The 25,175-nt window shown below is 40.7% G+C and overlaps 2 protein-coding genes across 4 annotated transcripts in view; one reads left to right on the forward strand and one right to left on the reverse strand.

Annotated features, from left to right (window-relative positions):
• Positions 1-16,793, reverse strand: part of WDR3 (WD repeat domain 3) — a 38,296-nt gene extending 21,503 nt beyond the window's left edge. The window contains exons 1-11 of one of the 3 annotated variants that reach the window (XM_055584601.1): positions 16,659-16,793; positions 12,578-12,785; positions 11,097-11,306; positions 8,620-8,738; positions 6,787-6,865; positions 5,522-5,617; positions 4,481-4,594; positions 4,223-4,324; positions 3,696-3,793; positions 2,371-2,478; positions 1,627-1,857 (exon numbers count right to left, since the gene is read on the reverse strand). In XM_055584601.1, coding sequence (XP_055440576.1) covers positions 1,627-1,857; positions 2,371-2,478; positions 3,696-3,793; positions 4,223-4,324; positions 4,481-4,594; positions 5,522-5,617; positions 6,787-6,865; positions 8,620-8,738; positions 11,097-11,306; positions 12,578-12,748 — 1,328 coding nt within the window. In that variant the 5' untranslated portion in view covers positions 12,749-12,785; positions 16,659-16,793. Of the gene's footprint in view, positions 1-1,626; positions 1,858-2,370; positions 2,479-3,695; positions 3,794-4,222; positions 4,325-4,480; positions 4,595-5,521; positions 5,618-6,786; positions 6,866-8,619; positions 8,739-11,096; positions 11,307-12,577; positions 12,786-13,334; positions 13,475-16,326; positions 16,616-16,658 lie in introns of those variants that run through there. The other 2 variants (XM_055584602.1, XM_055584604.1) reach the window with 2 other exon arrangements.
• Positions 16,794-16,851: 58 nt separating this feature from the next.
• The window catches only part of GDAP2 (ganglioside induced differentiation associated protein 2), a 63,000-nt gene continuing 54,676 nt past the window's right edge, over positions 16,852-25,175 (forward strand). Inside the window, exon 1 of the mRNA XM_055584605.1 lies at positions 16,852-16,992. The gene's annotated coding sequence lies outside the window, so the exon portion shown is untranslated. The remainder of the gene's footprint in view (positions 16,993-25,175) is intronic.

Consider the following 25,175-nt stretch of genomic DNA (forward strand, 5'->3'; position numbering starts at 1 on the left):
GAAATGAAGATCACAAATGTGGTTTGGACATAAAAGTTTGAGATGCCTAATTAGACATCCAAGGGGTGATACAAAAAGGATTTGGATATGAGAGTCTGAAGTTCAGGGAGAGGCTGAGGCTACAGACACACATTTATGCGTCATCAGCACAGACAGCCATCTGAGCACAGAAAGTGAAGTGAAGACAGAGAAAAAGTTCAAAAACTTTGCTCTGAAGCATTTCAACATTTACAGGTCAGTAAAGTACAAAGGATTCAGCCAAGACTGAGGAGAACCAGCCAGCAGAAGAAGAGGAAGTAATGAAATTCAGTGTTTCAAAGAGGAGAAAAGTTACCAATTCAAGGAGGATGTCAGACAAAGCTTATCGGTCACTAGATTTAAAACCATGAAGACTACTGATGAGATGACAAGAGCTGCTTTGATGAAATGGTGGGGATAAAGGCCTGATGAAGAAACGGATCAGCAGATGGGAGAGATAACTGGAGAGAGAGGTAAGGATGAGACAGCATATTCTTTTAAGATGGGAGATATTATAGCATGCACGTATGCGTGCTAAATCACTTCAGTCATGTCCGACTCTTTGCAACCCTTTGGACTGCAGCCCACCAGGCTCCTCTGTCCACTGGATTATTCAGGCAAGAAATCTGAAGTGGGTTGCCACACCCTCCTCCAGGGGGTCTTCCCAACCCAAGGATTGAACCCGAGTCTCTTTAATGTCTCCTGCATTGGCAGGCGGGGTTCTGGACCACTAGGACCACCTCAGATATCTTTATACTGATAGGAATGACCAACAGAGAAGGAAAATTAATGATGCAAGAGAGGGAGGGAAACTGCCAGAAGTAGATATATAGGTTGTGATTAACTTTTGGTTAGGAGCACCATCAGTCATAGGAAGAAAGATTATGTGATACAGATGCAGCTAACTTGCCAGTTGTAATGGGAGCATATGAATGTTTTTGGATGATTCCATTATTTTAGCCACCTGATGCAAATAAATGACTCATTGGAAAAGACCCTGATGCTGGCAAAGATTGAAGGCAGGAGGAGAAGGGGACGACAGAGGCTAAGATGGTTGGATGGCATCACCGACTCAATGAACATGAGTTTGAGCAAGCTCTGGGAGTTGGTGATAGACAGGGAAGGCTAGCATGCTGCAGTCCATGGGGTCGCAAAAGAGTCGGACACAACTGAGCAACTGAACCGAACTGATTTCTTCAGTGAACTACGAAACAAGGTCATCAGCTTAAAAGGGCAAGAGGTGTGAGGTGTGAGAAGTAAGGAGGTGTGAGAGTCATCTAGGAAAGTGAGGAATTAGAAATCAAGATAAAGTTACTGGAAAGCACTAAGCCTACTTGAATTTAGATTAGGTGATATGTTTGTGTCTAACCAAGGACAGCAATAAGCTTTAGACATGGAATAAACCTGCATTTTTTGCACCAAATCTAAAAAGGCAATTTTTCCTACTCTAAACTCCACAGGGCTACAGTCAAAATGCACTAGAAATACATTTTCAAGGGACTGTATTTAGGACCCTAAGAAAAACTAATCATCAAGAGTACTAAAAACTAACTCAAAGGGAAGAAAACTTTACTGAGTAGAGCTACAGAAGGACATCACTTCACAAACCTGTTCCATATCTTAATGGAATCAGCTGCTGCTGAAAGGATAGCAATATTGTCTGAGCTGAATGACAAAGTCCGCACGTCACTGCGATGACCTCCAATGGTAATTCTGTTTGTCCGGACAGGCTGAGGACCCGGCGTGGAAGCATTCAGTGAATATAATTCCACCAAGTTGTTCTGCAGCAGGAAAACCGCCTTTAACTCTCCTTGAGGAGTATGAATCAAGTCAAAGGATCTGCATGAGAAAATATTCACAGATGTTCAAATGTTCCAGCAGCCATCTTCATTTCAGCATTAACTTTTTTTCAGGAGAAAGGCTTTGCAATGCCCTCCACTTGTAAGTTAACAAGTGTAAAGGATTTTACTTATAAGAGTGCTCTGAGTATTGGACAGTAGTCAAGTACAGACCAAGTCCAAGAAACCTGAGCTCAGATACTGGATCTGATTTGTTTCTGTGTATATTTTCTAAGTGACCTAAAATCCTTTTGGAACACGGGCTATCCATTTTTCTTTGTAATTAGCAGCAGTAAAGAACTATAAATGAAAAGATAAAAGGCTATCATAATGAAGCATAGAAGATGATGAATAAGTGAGGCCATGGTGAGCAGGAGAAACTGAGTCCCACAACCATTGTGTCCAGATATAATTTGTAGCGACTGCTTACAAATAGCATGAAAAGCTGATACAACTTAGCAGGTTACTATTTCTACAACACTTCAGATACTTCAGCTACTACATTTTCACTCACTTGATTTTGGCAGAAGTTTTGATATTAGCTACCCGTTGGATTTCATCTTGCAGAGTCATTTTGACATTGACTTCAAGGTCTTCCTCCTCCTCATTGCAAGAATTTAATCTAAAGGAGAAAAGAAAAAAAAAAGAGTATCATCCTATCACTTTTTTAGAAGTTTTGCTATTACTTGAGTCAAGTTTTGGTCCAAGACCAACAAACCGTGTGGGAAAGTCATTTAACCACATGAAATTACCATGAAAATTAAACAATGAAGTGTATGTAGAAATGCATTGTGTACCACAATGCAATTAATATAAAGTATTATTCCATCCAACAGGTACCCTTAATAAATGGATTCCAAATGCAGTAGTCCATAAAATTGCTGCAGATGAGTTCATAGTTCAAACTATTCCACTGAAGTGTTTCTGATAAACTTCTCTATCTTTGGGATTTTTTAGAAAATCCATTAGCCTACACTTAGCAACTCAACCATGTCAAATAAACCAGAGGTCTCACAAGATCTGCTCTAGCAAATAAAAAATTTAAGAAAGGATGACTTTTTGAGACTTGATAAATTTCAACCACTGAGAAACTGATTTCTATAGCTATAATGACCTATTTAAGGTGATACTGTCCTAAACTTCAATTATGTAACTGTCCAACCAGTCTTCCTTCTCACAGTCCCACAGGTCAGCAGCAAGCAATCCAGTCCCCTTCTGTATAGGTTGCTGTCACTGAAGATACACTGCTAGCCTCTCAGAATTAAATCCTTTAGAAAACTGAAAGTCACTCAGTTGTGTTCGACTCTTCGTGACCCCCATTGACTATACAGTCCATGGAATTCTCTAAGCCAGATTACTGGAGTGGGTAGCCTTTCCCTTCTCCAGGAGATCTTCCCAACCCAGGGATCGAACCCAGGTCTCCCACATTGCAGGCAGATTCTTTACTAGCTGAGCCACAAGGGAAGTCCAAGAATACTGGAGTGGGTAGCCTATCCCTTCTCCAGCAGATCTTCCCGACCCAGGAATCGAACCAGGGTCTCCTGAATTGCAGGCAGACTCTTTACCAACTGAGCTATCAGGGAAGCCAAATCATTCAGAAGCTATGTTTAAATATCTGTGCTGTATTTCTAGTCCTGTGTGGTTCTCAATGCAAGATCTAGGAATATGGTAAGTAGAAATTAAAACTTGGACTACCAGCACACCTTAAGACCTTCCCTAGCATTTAATAGTAAATTGGAAACAGAGTAAATATTCCTTTAAGGAAGCCCTGATTTTTCTATCAGTACAATGTGGCCCATTCAGGGTACTTTATTAGTAGTAAATATTAAGAAAACACACTTTGCTTTCTTTTTAGCTTTCTTCATCTTCTTGTCCATTTTCTTCTGAATTTCCTCTTTGGAAAGGATGCAAAACACTTCTAGCACAGAATCGGTTCCCTAGAAAAGGAAAAGGCTGATGTGAGTCCAGGAGAGGCAACTTGTTAATTCAGCTTTTTCTCTGTAAGAACATTTTTTTTTCTTCCCTATTGGTATTACCATGGACAATTTAATCTCTCTGTAATTGTTGTCTCATCTGTAAAGCGGAAATATACCACTTTCTACAGTGTTCCTCTGAAGACTAAATAAGAAGTTAATGCTTTTAAATTGTTTAGAAAAGCAGGGATTTAATCAGTGTTTGCTAATAACAACAGTGATAACAGCTATTACTGTTATACTAACAGAAGCTAGGGAGTATAGATCCACAAGGTACCATATAATGAAATCTTAAAAGCACCAAAGAAAAAGTCACGTCCACACCAAATACTAAATGAGTCTCTGAAAGGAACAGCGAAGTCCTTGTTATTTTCTCCTGAGCCTGATACTCACATGGCAAGCAAGAATCCTGCCTGTCCTGTCGACTGCAAGGTTCACAACTCGGTCCCTTCCTTCCCGCATTATGGACCCAGCTTTTCTGCATGTAAGGATGCGCTGCAGAAGAAGCAAGAGAAAAGGTGAAGCTTAACAGTTACTTCTGTTAACCCCGGAAAAGACAGGATTCCAAATGCAGGCGACAAAGATCATCCCTAAAACGAATACCTTCCCAGCATTCAACTCAACTGAAAGTAAGAAACAAAAATGAATTACATCCTCAGGAGCTTCATCCATCTCAAGGGTACCATCCTCTGCTTCATGTGAGTCCTGTATACCAGGAGAAGATTCTTTGATTTTCTTGGGTTCTGGTTCTTCTGGATCTTCAATCTGTTTTTATAAAAATGGGAAAATAAAAAGTGAAATAATTAGTTCTAGGAGGTGACTCTTAACCCTTAATGACTTAGAAACCTGTCTTCATGGCTACTGATAACTTCCATTTAGTGACCTCTCTGATCAAGCCTCTTCAATGGCAGCACACTTATCAGAATATATTAAAAACAGACTACATCAAACACAAACAAAACATTATTCATCATACTAGTTTTAATAACTTCCCATAGTATAAGGACCATTGTTCCATAACAAAGTGAAAAAATGATGACCTCATTAATTTTAAAACCTTAGGTGAAAGATCCACCATATTCTAGAAGGAAGGATTCAAATTGGCATTACAAATTGCAAACGCACTGTATGAGAGATTACATTTTCTTCTTATATAAAGAAAAGAAAAACTTGAGCCTACTAATGTAGAACCCATCAGAATGGCTACTGGATACACCACCACGTATCTCACCCCAGTTAAACCCTGGATAAAAAGTACACGACCTTTTATCCACACAAAATCTTTGAGGATCCGAGAAAAAGTTATAGATCTTCTCAAAATATACATATTTATATAAACATACAGAAATTCTACAAAGATATTTGTTTGAGAGAAGAGGGTCACAGATATACTGAAGTTCATCTGTGGACACCAGAAGATCAAGGAATATCAAGCTAAGAGCCCTATAAACTAAAACATTAACATTACCAAGAGCTGTAACCCTAAAGTTTTCCTTCTTCCAAATGCAAATGAGCATAGAAATAAAACACAGAATGAAGGAAAAAAAATTGTGTGGAAGTCACAGGTTATCAGTAAGAGAAAATTCCAATACAATGTGTAAGTACTCAGTAATTACATCTGATTCTAAATTCAACAAAACTATGAAACTGCTGAAACATGACCCTGCCCGTGATCAGAAAATAAGCAATTACCTCTTGTAGATAAGATATGTCCCAAGCCCTCAGTTCACTGTCAGAAGCCCCAGTGATGAGTCGCTTTTCTTCAGACACCAGAACCAACCCCCACACCTACAGAGCATAAACAGACTCAAATAATACGATTTAAGGGAATCCAGGATGTAGGACATGACATCCCAAAAATCTAAGTACGCTGTAGTCAAATCACTTTGGCACTGTAAAGTCTAATATTAAGGGCAACTTTTTCAAAAGACACTAAAAGAAAGCCCACTTTTAGAAAGAAAATGACCTAGGGTAGAATTGTTTTTTATGTGGTAACTAGCAGTTTCTCTGTAATTTCCTATCCTTAAATTTAGATAATGGCTGTTCAGAATAAATCCTAATTAGAAGCCACTCAAGTGATAATTTTAAGTCTGGCACTTCTTTGCTTTTAGCAGTGCTTACAAATAAAAGGTGCTCCATTAATGTCTATCAGAGTATCATTTTTAGACTCAAACATGCATGAATAAACAGTGAAAATAACAGTATTGTTGCAAATCCACAAAAAAGTCTAATTTGCTTTTCCTCATTAATTCTAGGATGTGTATATTCCTCATACATTCTAGGGTGTATATACACATGCACATACATATACATATACACATATAAATCTATATAACTGACTTATAATTAACATACATTATTAGCTAAAGGCATACAACACAGTGATTCAATTTTTATATATTCTGAAATGATCACCACAGTAAGACAAGTTACCATTCCACTGACATACAAAATTGTTGTAATATTACTATGTACCCTGTATATGCATTACATCCCACAACTGGAAGTTTTTACCCCTAATTCACCTTCGCCTCTGCCTAATATGAACAAAGCACAGAGGATGCAAAGATATAAAATATTCCCTGATCTCTATGGAACACATCTATGTTCAGGTGACTATTATAATGGCTATAATTTGCTATTTACATGTCACCAGGCCAGGCACTATACATGCAGTATCACCATACTTCCCTACAATCATAAAGGTGGACGCTTATAATTTAAAGTGATGAAACCCATATTCACAGGTTAAAAACTAATGTAAGAAGAATATTTACTAAATGCCAGAGCAGCAGCAGCAGCAGCAGAGCAGCTCTATCTGCTCTGATGGTTGGCACTTTGTCCACCATACCAACTTCTCTTAAGACAGGACATACCAATTATTGTTAGCAGTAAAGAAATGCTCTCTTCCTTTCTGCCTTGCCATTCTTGCCCTGGCCCCATAACCCTACACGTACCTCAGTCCGGTGGCCAACCATTGTTTTAAAACAGTGCTGGGTATCAAGGTCCCACCATTTCACCATGGTATCTTTCCCACTAAAAGAAGAAATAGGAGAAAAAATCTTATTAGGAGGAATCAAATGAACATGAAGATCAAGGACTCATTTTTTGCCTTAAAAAGACATAATACACAGCAATGATGTCTAATGTTAATATTTACCTTTCTTTTAAAAAAAGAATCCTAACTCTCAAAACACTCCTCTTCTTTCCTGGCAAGAACTGAGTCAATGAAAAGCCATGGACTCTTCGCTGAGTATAACCACCCAACTTCCTTTCCCCTCTATAAAAGTGCTCTTTTTCCCTTGCTGAATGGAAATGAAATGGCAATTCTCTGCTGATCCTAAATAAATCCATTTTTGCTGGGGGGAAAGAAAAAAAGAATCCTAATTCTCTATATGGCCATTCTCAGGTAGAAAAATAAAATGTTCCAAAAATAACCTTGAATTCAGAGTGCTACGGAACATAAAACTTGGGCTGTTACACATCATTTCCATAGCCACAGCATCAACATTCCTTCATCTGTCTAACTAAGAAAGAGCATAGCCTCTCTTGCTCCCTTGTCTTCCAATGTTCAGCTAGTCTCCAGGGTCCTGAAAATGCCTTCCTCTGGGAAGTCTCTAAGCCTTGATTCCTTCCAATCCATTTCTGTACACAAACCTGAATCTAAGTCCTATTGCCTGAATTACTTTATATTTTAATAACTTATGTGGTCTCTGTCTATTCCTGTTACCTCATCACATCCAATACACCACTGGCAGATAATCTCAATTTCCTAACTTTGCACCAACTCAAGATTCTCTATGAAATCAAAATCAAGCTCTTCGGCACCATTCCCCAAACCTCCCATTCACTGGCTCTTAATCTCCCTGTCAACAGGCTCTACTCTTCCTGCCTAAAATGCCTGTTCTCTGCTTCTTCACCAGTAGAAATCTACCATAATGCTGGTACCAGGATTAAAACTGGAAATACCCTAAAACCCGATTTACAAAACCTTGCCTATACAATCCTACCTCCCGGTGTCATTTCCTTTTCCTTACATCCCCTAAGCTATCAGGTGAATGTATATTCTAGGAACTGTAGAGTCACTGCCTCGTGTTATCTGAACAAGACACACTACCACCCCTGTATCCTACCCCACAGGGACAAATTCACCATTTGGACAGCATTTTGTGCTGCTCCTCTACACCACTTCTGGTTCTTCTGTGGTTCTTACTAATTACTGTGGTCCTTCTAAGTACTGCCTGGCAACATTTTGAATTTCAAACTTTCCTGGGTAGCCATTCCTTAGGAATGGTAACTACTACATTTAGGCTGAGCTATATGAAACTTCTGGTATCTGACATATCACTTTTAACCCATACAAATGGTCCAACCTATTAGATGTTCAGGAGCCCTAAGTATGGAGTAAATAAGTCTCTTTTAAGGAGGGAGGCTAAAACAAACATTTAGTAGTCACATCTGCCCACTGTTCCATGTTCGGTTTTCCTGACTTTCTAGGGATCCAGAACGTAGACAGTTCATGCATCTGTCAAAGAGTTATCAGGGGAAATAATGACAAATCAGAAAAGGGAATTAAAGAATGCCATAAAGAACTCTGCATAGCACCCATGATACTGCTGGGGAGTGCAGGCAGGGGCAGAGGAAAGCAGAGAGAAGAGGAAACTAGCACATGAGCTTGAGTGTAGCATGAAGAAACGAGTAAGGAATCAAGCAAATTCCTTCTGTGAAAGCCTCACTGTCAATTCACCTAGAAAAAGAACTGGACATGAAAACCGTTTCCACTACTTTACCTCGTAACCAGCAGGTTCTTTTCTCGTAGAAACAATGCTTGTGTGATGGCATCCTTGTGTCCCTTTAGACGGTAGAGGCCACTTTCATTGATCACATCCCACACGATAACATCCGTGTCCTAAAGAAATCAAATCATATAGAAGAGCTTTATCACATAAGGCCTAACTTGACAAACAACAGGGTGTAATATTCTTATTAGAAAGTTGATATGTAGTTCTTATAGAAAACTTGGAAAGCATACAGAACAATAAAGAAACAAACACCAGCTGACGTCACCACCCAGACGTGATCAACATAGATATTTTGTGTACACTGCTCCAGTCTTTATGTGTACATACCTGCTGTTAACTGAGATCATGCTATTACTATCATTTTAGAACCTTCTTTTTCTCCTTTAATATATTTCTCTATTTCCACGTCATTACAGACTCTTCTCATTTTTAACAGTCATGTGGTAACCAACCTTAAGGATATACCATTATTTTAATTTTTTTTCTATTTCAGCCGTTTAGGTAGTTACCAATTTCTGCTATTATAAATACGTGGAAACGACCATTCTTGTACATCAATCTTTTACATACCTCTGATCAGAATAAAGACTAAAAAGGGACATTCTTGGGTTAAAAGGTATTTTTCCTATCTTAATACCTTTAAATAGAATAATAATTTTAATGGAATTTAATCTGAAATTCAGGGTGATCTCCAGAAAAGTTGCACCAGTCTAAAGGTCCACAGGAGCTGTGTGTGACAAGACCAGTTTTCTCATCCCTTCAGTACTGGGTATTATCAGTTGCTCAAAAACCATTGCCAATTTCACAAGTTGAAAGGCTACCTCAATATTTGCATTTCCGAATACCAATGAGAAATTCTGCACATCCTCTATGGTGATTATTGGCCTTTCTGTACCTCCTGTGAACTGTCAAGTCATGTCTTTCATCTTCCTTTGGGTCTTATTTACTTGTTGTTATTAAGACATGATATTAATATTTGCCTTTTATTCTAGAACTATTAAATACTTTCCCTTTTTCATTGTCCTTTATTTTTTCCAGTTCTACTTAAAAATGATTGACATATATGACTGTGTAAGTTTAAGGCATACAGCATGATGGTTTCGTTTACATATATTGTGAAATGATTACCATGATAGGTTCAGGTAACACCCATCTTCTCATTTAGATCCATTAAAAAGAGAAAAAATTTCTCAATGTGATGAAAACTCTTAGGATTTACTCTTAACAACTTTCTTATATTGTTTTAATGTTTTAAAATACATTGTAAATACTCAAATATTAAGCATTCAAAATTTCCTTTCTAATTTATTTCCTTACCAATAGGCTTGAAGTCTTTATCAGATTGATATCAGATATTTTATCACCTTGATATCAGATATTTATTTATGTATCTTCTAGTTTACTTAAAACACCATGATTTAAGTCTTTGAGAATTTTTTTGGTACATGGCATGAGGTAAAGTTTTAACTTAAAATTCACCCCCACACGGTGAGCCAATTGTTTAAGTACTACTTCAGAAGTAATCCATCATTGTTCTACTCAAAAATGTCACCTTTAAACTAATTAGGAAATATATATACATATACACACACACACACACACTAACTAGGTATATCAAGTGGATATGTTTCTTGTATTCCCATTTGGTTGCAATAATCTGACTATTTTGTATTAATGCAAGCTTGATATAACATATTATAAATTATGACTTCATAATGCATTCTAGTATCTGAAACCTCTTAAAAAAATCCAGCCCTGAAAAAGAGTCGGAAACCCTTTTATTAAATTTTCCCAAAACTCTGATGTTTATATTCATTTGTTTTTACACGTGTGCTTTTAAATCATTTGGTCATGTTAAAAAAAAAAAATCTTTGGTATATTTAATCCGTTTTATCTATATAAACTAATTAGAACACAGGAGTATCATCTCAACACTTCGTCTTGCCATTCAAGAACATGGCTTGTGTCTCTACTCATTCAAGTCTTTGTTACGTCCTTCAGTAAAGTTTCACAGTATTTTTGAGTCCATTACTTAACACACAATTGTAAATGGAATCATTTACATTCTATTTTCTAACTGATGACTGAGGTATAGGAAAGTGAGGTATTTTACCAAATGAATGGCCAAGAAGCAGCATTTTGCCTCTGCCTTTCCAATGCTTCATCCACCCATTTGTGTACTGTTTTGGGTAGGCAAATGTACAACGATGTCACATGGTAATTATCATGGACAGCCTCATCTTGTTCCCATATTTTACAGGCTTTACTCAGAGAATCTGACAGGAAACAAAACGGACCACCCAATTCAAATCCATCCTTCTCACTCTATACTACCACTGATACTATTTTGTACACAGAGTGCCCACTGTTTTAGCCAACAATTTTTGTGAACAACCTGCTTCAGCTTGTTCAGTCTTATGCTCCTTTGCCAGATCAAAGTCAGGACACCTAAATCAAGGTCTCACCTTGGATCCAGAAACCAGCCTGCCTCCTAGCTGATCATACTTCAAAGATGTGATGGCTGCTTTATGTCCATTGAAGGTCACATTTCCTTCTCCACTCAGGAGACTGAAGATTCGGATAGATCCATCCTCATAACCAACAGCTAAGTGCAGCCCATCTGGGGAGGGGCACAAGCAAGTGACTTCATGTTTAAGCCCCTGAAGGATGAGGATCTGAAATAATAAAAATTGAAAATAATGTAGAGGAGTTAAGCATGTCATCAAGGAAAAAGTGTGGGACTGTCAGGCACAGTAAAATTAAAAGCATCAATAATTCCAAATCGCTCTTCTGAATAATAATGGAACTCTGCATTCTGTCTCAAGTTCTTTAATATAGAAACTACTATTTGCACTGGGTAATGAAACATTCAAGAAAAGGTAAAGCTATACTACACTATTTCTCCAAAGCTCTACATTACCATAATACATGCCAAAATTTCCCAGGCAAAGGAATAAATTCCTAAGTCCTTGTTCTATGTGAACACCAAATGACTTTCTATAAAGGCTTATGAACACATCCTTGCTTTAACTGAGCCCCATCTCAGAAACCAATGTGCATGGCACTAGAGTGCTACAGTGGTTTATCCCCAAGGGACTTTGAGGGACAATAAGTATCAAAGTATTAATCTCTTGGGAGTCACAAAGAGAGTGGACAAGATCAAAATGCCTGTATTTGGTTTGGCAGAAGTGGTAGGCTGAGGAATTCAGAGTTATACAAAACATCAAAGGCTAGTTTAACAACCCTTTGGCCTCATCTGCATAAGATTCAGTCAACATATTCCTTTTAAATGCCTATTATTCTGTAACTGAGCTTCACTGATGGCTCAGGGGTAAAGAATCCGCCTGCAATGAAGGAGATGCAAGTTCAATTCCTGGGTTGGGAAGATCCCCTAGAGAAGTAAGTGGCAACCCATTCCAGTATTCTTCCCTGGAAAATCCCATGGACAGAGGAACCTGGCAAGCTACAGTCTATGGAGTTGCAAGAGAGTCAGACACGACTTAGCGACTAAAACAACTGTAACAACTCTACAATTAGTTCTGAGGGCAAGTTGAAGTTGAAAAGTGGAGAACTGGCAGTGGAAAAACAATGAATAAAAATGGAAAACAATGCTGGGAATAACGATTACAAATAATTACCTGTAAACATCACTACAAAGAAATACCTAAAAGATAAGCTCCTATTTGGTTATGCTTTTCAGAGTTCAGTGTAGAAGAACACAATAGAATCTTTTCCACTATGTGAAAACACAAAAGAATCTTTTCTATTGTGTTCTATTTCACAATACAATACTTGGCTATCCAGATCCAAAGATTAAAAAAAAAAACAATTTCTAGAGGCACACACATTTAAGAAAAAAATCTGTGCATAATAAGACAGACCTCTCCCACTTCTGCCTCCACCCTCAAATACCCATAAATAGTATGAACCTGGATTGCTGGCTTACCTTCTCTCCTTTCCTTAAGTCCCAGATGAAAACATGTTCACAGGCTGGTACTGCCACATAGCGTCCTTTTTCACCACGAAGTGTCACGAAGACAATGTTACCTTTTTGGCTGCCAATAAGGCCAAAGACTGCACTGGCAACATAGCGCAGGTACTGCTTGGTGAGTCCCATGTTTTAACATCTGATCCCGCAAGTGAGGCAGCTGCACCTACAAACAGAGAAGACTCAGTACTTCAGGCACCTCGGTTCTGCTGAGTTGGTGAACACCAGCTATTCATCATGTGCTTCAAAGCCTTTGACCCCGTGGCTGCTAAACCTTCATTTACTCTGAATATACCATTGACTTAAAATACCTGAACGGCTTCAATTTTTTATTCACGGGGTGACTCAACCTGTCATCTCTCATTCCTCAAGTTTCAAACTGGTCACACTGCATGCCCACCTCACAAATATCTGACAGCTGTTTAGGCTTCGATGCACCTGAACAATTTGCTTCTGCCCCCCAAGTTCAACTACCAAAGATTTCACACTGAGATTGACAGTCTCAGACTGAAAATAATTATTAATGAGCATTTATTGTAAACCTACTAATAATTAGACAGGCACTGATCTAGATGCTAGCGATATGGTGTTGAGCGAAACAAAAATGCCTCATCTCGTGTCACTTATCTTTGAGCGCAGCAGCTCTCAAACTCCAGAATGTATCTAAATCACCCAAGCGGTTATGAAAACAGATAGTAGGAACCACCTCCCTCACCTCCCTAGTGTCTATTTCTGATTCAGTAGGTCTGGGGTGGAGCCCAAGATTTTTCAAGTCTGACAAGTTCCCGGGTGACGCTGCTGCAGTTCCTCATTTTCAGAAGTACTATATAATGTGTAGGTTGATCCTTGATTTCCAAATCAGGGCAGCCACCTTCCCTTGGAACAAAAAAATAATACAAATTGCACACTATTTTTGACAGATGCCATCGTTCCTGTGTGACTGAGCAGGACACTATGTGTGTGCCACGTGCTAGCTGCTCAGTCATGTCCAACTCTTTGCAACCCCACGGACTGTAGCCCGCCAGGCTTCTCTGTCCATGGGGATTCTCCAGGCAAGAATACTGAAGTGGATTGCCATGTCCCCCTCCAGGGGATCTTCCCAACCCAACGATCAAACCCAGGTCTCCCACAATGCATACGGATTCTTTATGGACTGAGCCACCAGGGAAACTCGAAATTACTAAGTCAGACAATACTCCCCTCCATCTGCCTACTGTTTATAGAAAAACTTTAGTCTCCTAAAGTTTCCTGAGTTCCAAAGAGCAAATTTAATCAAAAGTGAGAAAATGCAGAAACAAAAAAATTAATCAAGACAAAATGTTAATAATTTAGCCATTAAACAAAATCATGGGCCTTTAGTTTCTTCTCAAGGGCTATACAGATGATACTGAGTCATATCCTTGAGCTATTTTTCAGATATTGATATCCCCACCAGAAGGAAGAAGTTAACTGCATGCTGACCACCAGCACTTACACCCCAAACTGGCTGAACCAGGTTAATGGTGTTGACTCCCAATTACCATGTCCACCAGCTGATTACACATCCCACCTCCTCTCCCTCATTTTGTCTTTAAAAACCTTTCCCTGAAATCCAACTGTGTGTGTGTGCGTGCACACACATTCTCTTTGTTTGGGCTCGCAATATAAATGTTGCACTCTCCCTCACCACAACCCCATGTCAGGAGATTAGCCCGAGTGCTCACAGGTGAGTGGATCCAAGTTTGGTTTGGTAACAACTGCACTAAATCAAATTCACTGGAAACACTGGATTATGGAGGAAAGAGATAACAGGTGAAGGAGATAACAAGCTCGTCTATATGAAAAGTATTCCCTGAAACACCTGTGCAACTAAAAACCACAATACTAAACAGTTTTTCAGAGCTGTTTTTTTGTTGGTGGTGGTGGTTCAGTTTGGTTTAATGCTACAGGATGTCTCAGAGAACAACCTCTTGTTTTAGTCTACTTTAACAGGGACATATTCGATGCTTTTGCTAATATTCCTCTTCGCTGATATTTTAATGACCACCCACTGGCTTCATTTTTCTTCTAGGAACCAACATAAAGGCAGTTAAAAATGAAGGAAAGATAATATTAACATGGCAATAATGCTCTTAACCTAGGCCATTTGATCAATTCTTTCCCAATTCGTCTTATTCTCCTGGCCCCAGCCCCTTAACTGCAATTGTTTCTTGGTAGTCTCTGGCCATCTACCACAGTACTTTCCGTGGAGACTTCATATAGCATGCCTAGGCCCAGGGACTCCCGCATCTCTATTTCCAGTCCTGCCCACAGACGTACTATTAGCTACAGAGCTCTGAGAACTTATCAGACATCTCCATCCAAATACCTTCCAGTGTCACATTTAGTATGTATAAAAACGAACCTAACTTGCTTCCTGAACCCTATTCATTTTTTTTCTGACTCTGTGACACTCAACTCTCCAAGCCATTCAGGTGCAGAACTTTGTAGTAACCTGTGGCTCATTAATAATATTATTTAAGCAACCAATACTTTAAGAGTGCTTACTATCTGGTAACTAATACATAAAATGTATATAACTGAGTAAGCATGCAGATAATTTCATATAGTTGTTGAGTTAATTAAGTGGGTTAATGCATGTAAAGTGAAAGTCACTTAGTTGTGACCCCATGGATGATACAGTCCATGGAATTCTCTGCCAGAATACTGGAGTGGGTTGACTTTTCCGTCTCCAGGGGATCTTCCCAAACCAGGGATCGAACCCAGGTCTCCCTCATTGCTGGCGGATTCTTTACCAGCTGAGCCACAAGAGAAGCCGGAGAAAACCAGAGTGGGTAGCCTATGCCTTCTCCAGGGGATTTTCCCAACCCAGGAATCAAACCAGGGTCTCCTGCACTGCAGGCAGATTCTTTACCAACTGAGTAAAGGCTATCAGCGAAGCCCTAATACATGTAAAGCACTTTTAAAAGTCCTTCACAATTACCTTGCACAGTACTATTCTTACCCCATTTTACTGACAAGGAATCTAGGCAGAGAGATGTGAAATAGCTAGCCCAACATCATTCAGTTGGTTTTAAATGCCAAAGCCAGGTTAGAATCTAAACTCCAACAAATTTCTTCTTTTAACCACTAAACTACTTCTCTTTGCCTCTGTCCTCTCTCTTCAGAAACTTGTTTCTCTTAAGTAGGATCCTTTCTCTCTTTCCACTTCTTTCTGTTTCAGCTCTTTATCACTGGGTTCCTGCACTAATTTTCTATGTAGCACTTCCACCTCCATGCTTTTCATTCTTTCCTTTTTAAAAGTCATTAATACTACCTGACTAATCTTCTCAAACATGCTGTTCTACCCCGAAGCCCTTTAAGGGCCAAACCACAGTTCCCAAGAATTCATCCAACCTATTCCTCTTTACATCTCGCATAACCTTGTCTGTCAGGCTAGTTGGTGTCCCTCCTTGTCCTGTTACCTTGCTTTCCTTCACACTGTACTTCGAATAACGTGCATTCTCCCGTCTACCTAAGTGTTTTCCTCTGAGACCCACTTCCTTCGAGGCTCAAGTCTTTGTATTGTATCAATACTTCCACGATCTTTCATACAACTTAGTATTCTCTTTTTGGGGAGAGTTCACAACTTAACCTTTCTCTATGCTTCTTTCTCCCTGCTTCCTAACCCACAGTACCATAAAACATGCTTCTATGATGCGCTGCAAAGCTGGACCGCGGTAAAAGACCTGTCAGACGTCCCTAAACCAAGTCTTTAGACAGGAGAGGCTGAGGTGGGGGTTCCGGACACCCACCACGCTGCCACAGCATCTTTAAGCGAGCCCCGCAGGCGCCGGTCAACTCGCTCCACATCTCATCGGTGAACCTCGGGCGTTCGTCCGCGCCCTCCCAGGACGGCGGTGGGGCACTCATAGAAATTCAGGTGCTCCTCCACCCTCAAGACCGGCCCCAAATCCCCCTGCTTCGTCTGCTGCTAGGACCACGAAGGCCTCTGCCGGGACCAAACAAATCCAAGGAGCCGAGCAAAGGCGTTCGACCGCAGCGCACCTACGGTACCTACCTGGGCCTCCACGCGGCTCGGAGCAGATTAAACCCGCCCACCGAACGCACCCCTTCCGGGTCCGCTCATGGACCCTCTTCCGCCCAACGTTCCCTTTGCCTTCTGGGGGAAATGACGTAAAAGCCGGGCTCCGATTGGTGAGCACCAGCCGGGAGCGGAAGGCGGTGTTTCTCAGCTCACAGCTCCTGCAGCTGGTCATTCCAGCCTCTTGGGACTTTGGCTCGTTTTACCTGCTTAACGCCTGGCAAGGGCTGTCCGGCGATGCAGCTCGGCCACTCTCCACGAGGAACTTAGCCCGTCACGCCTGCCGCCCGGATGGAACCACCGGAATGCTGTGAGAGGCGGGACGGAGGCCGGGAGGAAAGGCGGGGCGGAGCGGGCCGGGGTCGCGGCGGGCGGCGGGCGGCGCGCGGAACTTGGCCCCGGCTGTGGGAGCGGGAGAAGGCTGGTTCTGTCCGTTCTCTGCAAAAAAGAGCCTGGTGCTTCTCTTGCTGCTGTTGCTCGGGTTCCTCTCGCCCGAGGCGCTGTCAGGGACAAGTTACCCACCAGAAGATAGAGGGTAGGCAGAGCCGGGCACGAGGAACAGTGCTGCTGTTGCCCTCGGGGAGACGCGCGCCCTGGGGTGCAGATGAAACTGGGCGGCCGGGTGCCCTGCTGGCTGTAGCCCCAGAGTCGAGTCTGTGTGGTCGCCCGTGTGGACTGGGCGTTCCACGAATCGAAAGCGGCTCGAATCAGGGCTGAGTAGGCACCGAGCCCAGGATGCTGAGTTGTCTGGATCTCCGCAGTCCCTGGAGTGACATTGGTCTGGCTTTCGGTTTCCGCTCCCTGGCCGCAGGAGGGGGAAGTGACCAGCGCTGACTCCTCCTTGCTTGATAATTGAGGCTTTAGGTGCTCTGTTACCAAGTGGGAATTAGCTTTTCTCTCTTGTAGTTCCCTCCGATTTATTCTTGGGCTGCCTAGAAGTGTTCTGCACAGGAATGAGTTCTGATGTTTGTAGCTGTGGAAAATTAGAGTTAACATAGAGCTATATAAAATAAGACTGTCCTTCACTTACTGTACAGGATAGCTTCAGCCAGCCTCGAAATTAGACTTTTACCTAAATTATCTGATTTTCTTCAGGCGTCTCTTGAATTTTTAAGACATGATCACCTAGTCTGCTGTATTCAAGATAATTGCCATAGTAAAGAATGGATATGATCAGGCTGTAAATAGATATAAAAGTGTAGGTGTTTGAAAGAAGCTTACTGTGTGGGTTGGATGAATGAGAAGGAAAGTAATTGTAGCAATAGACTATTATTTCAGTAAGTTTGATGAGGAATGGAGCCTTTAGGTGAACGTATATGGGAACCTGGGCTTCCCAGGTGGCGCTAGTGGTAAAGAACCCGCCTGCCAGTGCAGGAGACTCAAGAGAAGTGGGCTGGATCCCTGGGTGGTGAAGATCCCCTGGAGAAGGAAACGGCAACCCACTCCAGTGTTCTTGCCTGGAGAATCCCCATGGTCAGAGAAGCCTGGTGGGCTCCAGTCCATGGGGTCACAAAGAGGCGGACACGACTGAAGCGACCTAGGACGGATGGAGGTATGGTTAATATGTCTTAAGGTGATGTGCATTATATTACATACATGAAAATGTGTGTATTTATATACATGAGAAATAAGTGTGCTTCATTAGTCTAGATTCAGTCTTGATGATACCCTTTGGATTATCTGATTCTAAGAAATCTATTTTACAGTTGTAAATACTAAATAATTTTGTCTATAGACATGGAAATGTCTCTTAAATGTTCGATTTTGCCTCATATACTTTGGGTTCAGTATTCTTGATCTATTAATGTACCTGATTTATGGGCCTCCCTTTATCAGCCATGTGGCAGGTTCCTTTGTGAGTTAAAATATTAAACCATGTTCATTTTTGTATTTGAATGAATCATGATTTTCTCTCTTAAAAATTAATGTTATTAAATATTATGGGGAGGGACAACCACAAATAGAAAAAATAATTTTAATAAAAGTTGTTTTAAGATCAACTATGAATGAGTGCTAAGATAATGCATCTTATAAATTCCCAATACACCACTTCAAGAGCATAAACTTAGTTTTCAAAGTTTCAGAATTGCTCAATGTATTAATATTGTAATTGAAACATAGTAAAGTTCTTTTAATATAAAGTTGGTAGTACTAACTCACCATTGGAGCTTGTGCTTTGGCTGGTTTTGAATGATGGTGTTAGATTTGACCTGGGTCACTGACACAGCTTAGAAATATTTTTGTTATACTGTATTTATTGTTGACATAATTTGACTGCTTCCATTTGTTCTTTTGTCTAAAAAAGTCATTCTTTCTATTTGCACAGAATGATTCTTAAATATAATAGATTTAGTGTTGGGGTAGGGGTATTGTGCAGAAGTATCTAATGTATCCTGAAATTTTAAATATTGAAATACAAAGACATAAAGAATGGTAAACTTATAATTTATGCAAAAACAGTGAAATCGAGCTGGTAATTAATGGAGATCAAAAGCACGGACCAGCAACTCTGTACTTTTATACAGGCCTGTCTAATCAATGTAAGCATTTTGAAGAACAAAAAAACAGATTTGGAGTTCTTTTGTCTTTTAAATGATATAGTTTTCTCCTTATTCAGGCAAAATATCGGGGTTTTTTGAGACAGTGATCTAAGATGTTCTGCCTGATTCTGCCCTGTCTTGAACATTAAAAATCTGATCTCTCTAGACAATGCGGTTATTCTTAAAAAGCACTATTTAGAGGACTTCTTAAACTAGAAGATGACAAGATTTTGAGAAAAAAGACAAGCTACACTGTAATAAGAACTATTTATACTCATTACAAATTTGAATTATAAAAGATACATTGTGAGTTCTCTTTATACTGTCTAGGCAGGTACTGAAGACAACCCTTAAGATAGTATGGCTAAGGAAGTAGGTCTGATTCTGGAATCTTCTGTTTGTTCTAGGTAAGCTTTCAGATTCTGGGACATAAAAGTCTTGCTTCAGGAGCCTTTTTACTAAGGTTTTGTGTTTGCTTATGAACCTGTTTAAAATACAGAAATGATCAATTGATTTTCAGTAGAAAGTCCCCCTCTTCTTTAATGCTTTCCAAAATTCTGTATGTGTGTGTGTGCTCAGTCATGTCTGACTCTTTGAGACACTATGGACTGTAGCCCACCAGGCTCCTCTGTCCATGGAATTTCCCAGGCAAGAATACTAGAGTAGGTTGCCATTTCCTACTCCAGGGGATCTTCCTGACCCAGGGATCAAACCTGTGTCTCCTGCACTGGCAGATGGATTCTTTACCACTGCGCCAGCTGGGAAGGCCTCTGAAATTCTGTATACAGCTGTAGATTGTTTTAGCCTTTCTCTCCTCTTTCCATCATCTGAGCACTCTGTATTCTTTTATCAGTGGGATTACTAATTGAGTCTGGAAAACCTCTCAGATTTATTTCCAGATCAGTGCTTGTATGAGCTCATGTACTCACAGTTTGGTAAAAGGGTGTTTATCTTTCTCAAAGGAGTCTATGATCCCAAGAATGTTAAGAACCCCTGTTCCTGAAGGATCAGGGATCAGTTTGTCCTGACTAGCTTGGCTTTGCTGCTCCATTTGCTTTATTGCCAAGGTGTGTGTGGTGAGGGAAGGGGGGGATTTAAATCTCTTTTTAATGAGAAAAATATGTTTCTGTTTAGAGATGGAACTGAAAAAGAATTCACCCTTTGTTAAACATACCATGATACTTTCATATAATGCCATTAAATTTTGCCCTACAGTAAGAGCTCTGAATATTTCTTACTACTTATTTATATTATACTGACAAGATGTGGTTGGAGATATAGGAGAACCACCAAAGTGTACTATCAAAGAAGATAATAGAGTTTCAAGAAGGGAATAATAAATAGTAGATGCAGCTAAAATTTAATTAAGTTAGCTCTTGAACTTGACATTTGGAGAATTATTGTTGACCTTGAAGAAGCAGGTTTAGTGTTGTTACAAAGATGGAAGCAGAACTGCAGTGGGTTAAGTACATGGAGGAAAAGAAAGTAGAGCTGTGAAATAGACTACTCTGAAAAAGTTAAATGGGGAAATGTGGAGTTTTTGGTATTCTAAAGAAATGGAGTTGAAAAAAAAAAAATTGGAGTAGGAGACTCAGGGGAAGGAGAATCAGATGTGTGAAGGGAAACTCGATGTTATTACCTTCCCTTAGAGGAGATCTAGTCAGGTGCAGCGGAGAAGGCAATGGCACCCCACTCCAGTACTCTTGCCTGGAAAATCCCATGGATGGAGGAACCTGGAAGGCTGCAGTCCATGGGGTTGCTAAGAGTTGGACACGACTGAGCGACTTCACTTTCACTTTTCACTTTCATGCACTGGAGAAGGAAATGGCAACCCACTCCAGTGTTCTTGCCTGGAGAATCCCAGGGACGGGGGGAGCCTGGTGGGCTGCAGTCTATGGGGTCGCACAGAGTCGGACACTACTGAAGTGACTTAGCATAGCATAGCATAGCATAGTCAGGTGCAGTAAAAGGCTTAAATGAAGGCAATTTGGCAACTTAAAAGTGTGAAATACACTGAAAATCCCTTGCAAGTTGAAAAGAGTGAATGAAGATAGAGACATTTTGATTTGTAGAGAAGGTAATTTGAACAATGACTTCTCTTTTCTCAGAGCATCAGGAAAAGAAGGGAGGCAATGTGATATGATGTAATGGAAATGGCATGGGTTTTATTGTCAGCTGGTCTTCGATCTGGATCTCAAGGTACTACTTGCTAGTTCTGTTACCTTGAGCTGGTAATTGAATCTCTGGTTCTTGAGGCCCTCATTGTAGAATAAGAGTTCTTTTGAACTGTGGTGTTGGAGAAGACTCTTGAGAGTCCCTTGGACTGCAAGAAGATCCAACCAGTCCATCCTAAAGGAGATCAGTCCTGGATGTTCATTGGAAGGACTGATGCTGAAGCTGAAGCTCCAATACTTTGGCCACCTGATGCAAAGAGCTGACTCATTGGAAAAGACCCTGGTGCTGGGAAAGATTGAGGGCAGGAGAAGGAGATGACAGAGGATGAGATGGCTGGATGGCATCACCGACTCGATGGACATGGGTTTGGGTAGACTCCATCGGGAGTTGGTGATGGACAGGGAGGCCTGGCATGCTGTGATTCATGGGGTCGCAAAACTGAACTGAATACCTACTTTGTGGGATTATTGTAAAGATAAGAAAGCATATTTCTAACAGATCTGATACCTCGTGGCTCACCATTACCTTTCATAGTGGCCTTCTTTTATTTAGCATCTTAGGCTTTTTGGTACCTTAAGGCTCCCAGATGTCCGCTTTCTGCTGTCTCTAGAACTCTTCTGCTACGTTTGGTCTCAACTCTCACTTTCTGGAAGAGACATTCTCTGCTGCTTCAGCCTAAAGAGCCTCCCCTTCTTTGTTGTAGCAGTATGTATTTATTGCTATGATTATAAGTTCGTGCGATTTTTGTGGGGCTCTTTTCCACTAGAGACTCAGCACTTAGCAGTGCTTGAATGAATGAATGCCTGGGACATAATAGGCAAATAAGCATTTATTACCTCACAGTTTTTATGGGTCAGGAATTCAAAAGTTGCTTAGTCGTGTGGCTCTGGCTCAGCGTTTCTCATGAGGTTGTGGTCAAGATGTCAGCTGGGGCTGGAGGATGCAAGGTGATTCATTCCTGTGTCTGGCAGTTGGTGGTGGTGGTTGGCAGGAACTCAGTTTCTCCACACAGGGGCCTTTTCATGAGCTGCATGAGTGTGTCCCCAGATCACGAGAGCACACTTCCCCAGAACAGGCAGTCCAAATGAGCATGGCGGAAGCCACAATATCTTTTATGATCCATCCTTGAAAGTCACACGCTGTCGTTTCTGCAGTATCCAGTTGGGTACATTGGCCAGCCTTATTCATAAGGAAGAGGTCTACACAGGGGCATTCATATCAGAAAGCAGGTATCATTGAAAGACATCTTGAAGGTTGTCTACCACGGATGCTGTATGGAGTAGCATAGTCATCCAAGAATGACTCAAACAATTTTCTCTCAGTGTTGATGGAAGGCCCAGCTGACACAAGAAAACATGCATTTGTTTTGACAGCAGAGAGAATAATTTCTGATTTTTCTTTCCCTAGTGGCACAGGAGCAGAATCAGAGAAAACAGATGTTGGGTTGATCTAGGTGTTTTAGGGATTAACAAATCATTACAAGGGCAGACAAATAAGAGTGTATCTTAGTTCAGCAGTTTGTGTCTGGTTTATCTGGTGCTCGTTAGGGAATCTTTGACAGCGTCTTGGTCTTTGCTACATGTGAAAGCATCTGTATCTCAACAATGGTGCAGGTGATTTTCATATTGACTGAGAAGGTTATAACACACAGCGTTTATTGTGCCTTGCTTTGTGCCAGGTGGTCTGCTGTGCAATTTTACAGATGATAATCATTTAATCCTTAAAAAGAACTGTCATTCTGATTCTTAGAAATAAGAAAACTCTGGTTCAGGGTCAAGGATAATGTAATTATTAGGTGGTAGGTCTTAGACCCAAACTCAGGCCTTCTGATAACAGAAGTCTGAAGTGTTAGTCAATCATGTCCAACTCTTTGTGACCCCATGGACTGTAGCCCACCAGGCTCCTCTATCCATGAAATTCTCTAGACAAGAATACTGGTGTGGGTAGCCATTCCCTTCTCCAAGGGATCTTCCCAGCCAGGGATCAAACCCAGGTCTCCCGCATTGCGGGCAGATTCTTTACCAGCTGAGCTACCAGGGAAGCCCAGAGTCCAAGCTTTTACCAGCCTACTTCTACCTCAAAGTGCAATTTCATCTGGAAATTTTTACCTTAAAATACTAAATAAACTGGACAAAATTGTATTATATGTACCTATCATAGAAAAAAGGTAGGAACTACATCAGATTTGGAAAGTTTTTTCTCCCCTTTTTGGTATTTTTCAAGTGTTCTATGAGTGATACGACTCAGTGACTTCACTTTCACTTTTCACTTTCATGCATTGGAGAAGGAAATGGCAACCCACTCCAGCGTTCTTGCCTGGAGAATCCCAGGGACGGGGGAGCCTGGTGGGCTGCCATCTATGGGGTCGCACAGAGTTGGACACGACTGAGCAACTGAACTGAACTGAACTGATGAGTGATTATTATTTAGAATTGGAGAAAAAAGTTATTTTAAAGTAAGTGGTTTTGTCCTGTAATTTGACATTCAAGTTTGCAAAATGAAAGTAAATTTTTAATGGATTCTTTAATATTTTGGTTAAGTTTCAGCATGAGTCAGTCACCAAAAATCTGGATAATTTTGGGAAAGTATGAATTTCTACAGAGTGTGTTTGCATTGAACTGAAAGCAGTTCAGCCAAAGACAGTGAATGTAGCCTTCACATTTCCTCTATTCAGTTGTCCAGTTCCAGGCTGAATACTTGTGAACAGATCAACAGGACTTGTGGTTGCCTCTAGTTTCCTCTGGAGTAGGAAATGGCAACCTACTCCAGTATTCCTTCCTGGAAAATTCCATGTACAGAGGAGCCTGGCAGGCTACAGTCCATGGGGCTGCAAAGAGCTGGACATGACTGAACACACACATACAAAAACACACGTTCTAGTTTCAAAGGCTGATTGGACAGGACTGAACATCAACTTCTAGATAGAATTTGTTTCTTTATTGCAAAATAACATCAAAGCAGTACTTAAATGAGAATAATCCTCTGATGCAAAATTGGGCTTCTCTGGTGGCTCAGATGTAAAGAATCTGCCTGCAATGCGAGAGACCTGGGGTCAGTCCCTGAGTCAGGAAGATGTACTAGAGAAGGGAGTGGCTACCCACTCCAGTATTCTCCAGGGGATCCCTGGAGAATCCCCAAGGACAGAGAACCCTATGGCGGGCTACAGTCCATGGGGTTGCAGAGTCACACACAGCTGAGTGACAAACACTTTCACTACTTTCATAATCTGCAAGACCTTTCTGAGGTTTGTTATATAAAGGAGCACATTTCCTCCCACACAGTGTTGGTACAGGAGTTAGAATATTGTATCAGATCTGTAGTTCATCCCAATTAGTATCCCGTGTCTCTCAGCAAGAAATACCAAAAAATTAGGTGTAGAAGGGCATGCTTATTTTCCTTAACTCTTAATGAACATTAGGATCATACAGAAAAACTTCTCAGGAATTTCACACACCAGCTGTCATTCTCTCGTCATCTGTCTGCTCTCCTGTATGTACAGTGTTACCAGCAATCTTTCACTTACCAAATGCACTAATTTTTAGTCCTATTCCTCCATCTTTCAGTAGCATTTAACCCTGGATGATCCTTCTTGAGCATCCCATCTAAAGTTGTTTTCTTCACTTAGCTTTTATGTTACCACACTTTTCCAGATCTTTCTTCCATTCTTATCAATCCTTTTCTCTCTCTCTCTTTCACTTTTCTTTTTTTCCAACCTCCAAATTTTGCGTTAGGACTGAGTCCTTGGGTCTTTTCTTTACTTACATTCTCTGTCTCTGTG

Source organism: Bubalus kerabau, chromosome 6 (assembly GCF_029407905.1).
Source record: "Bubalus kerabau isolate K-KA32 ecotype Philippines breed swamp buffalo chromosome 6, PCC_UOA_SB_1v2, whole genome shotgun sequence".
In the NCBI taxonomy this organism is placed as follows: Eukaryota; Metazoa; Chordata; class Mammalia; order Artiodactyla; family Bovidae; genus Bubalus; species Bubalus kerabau.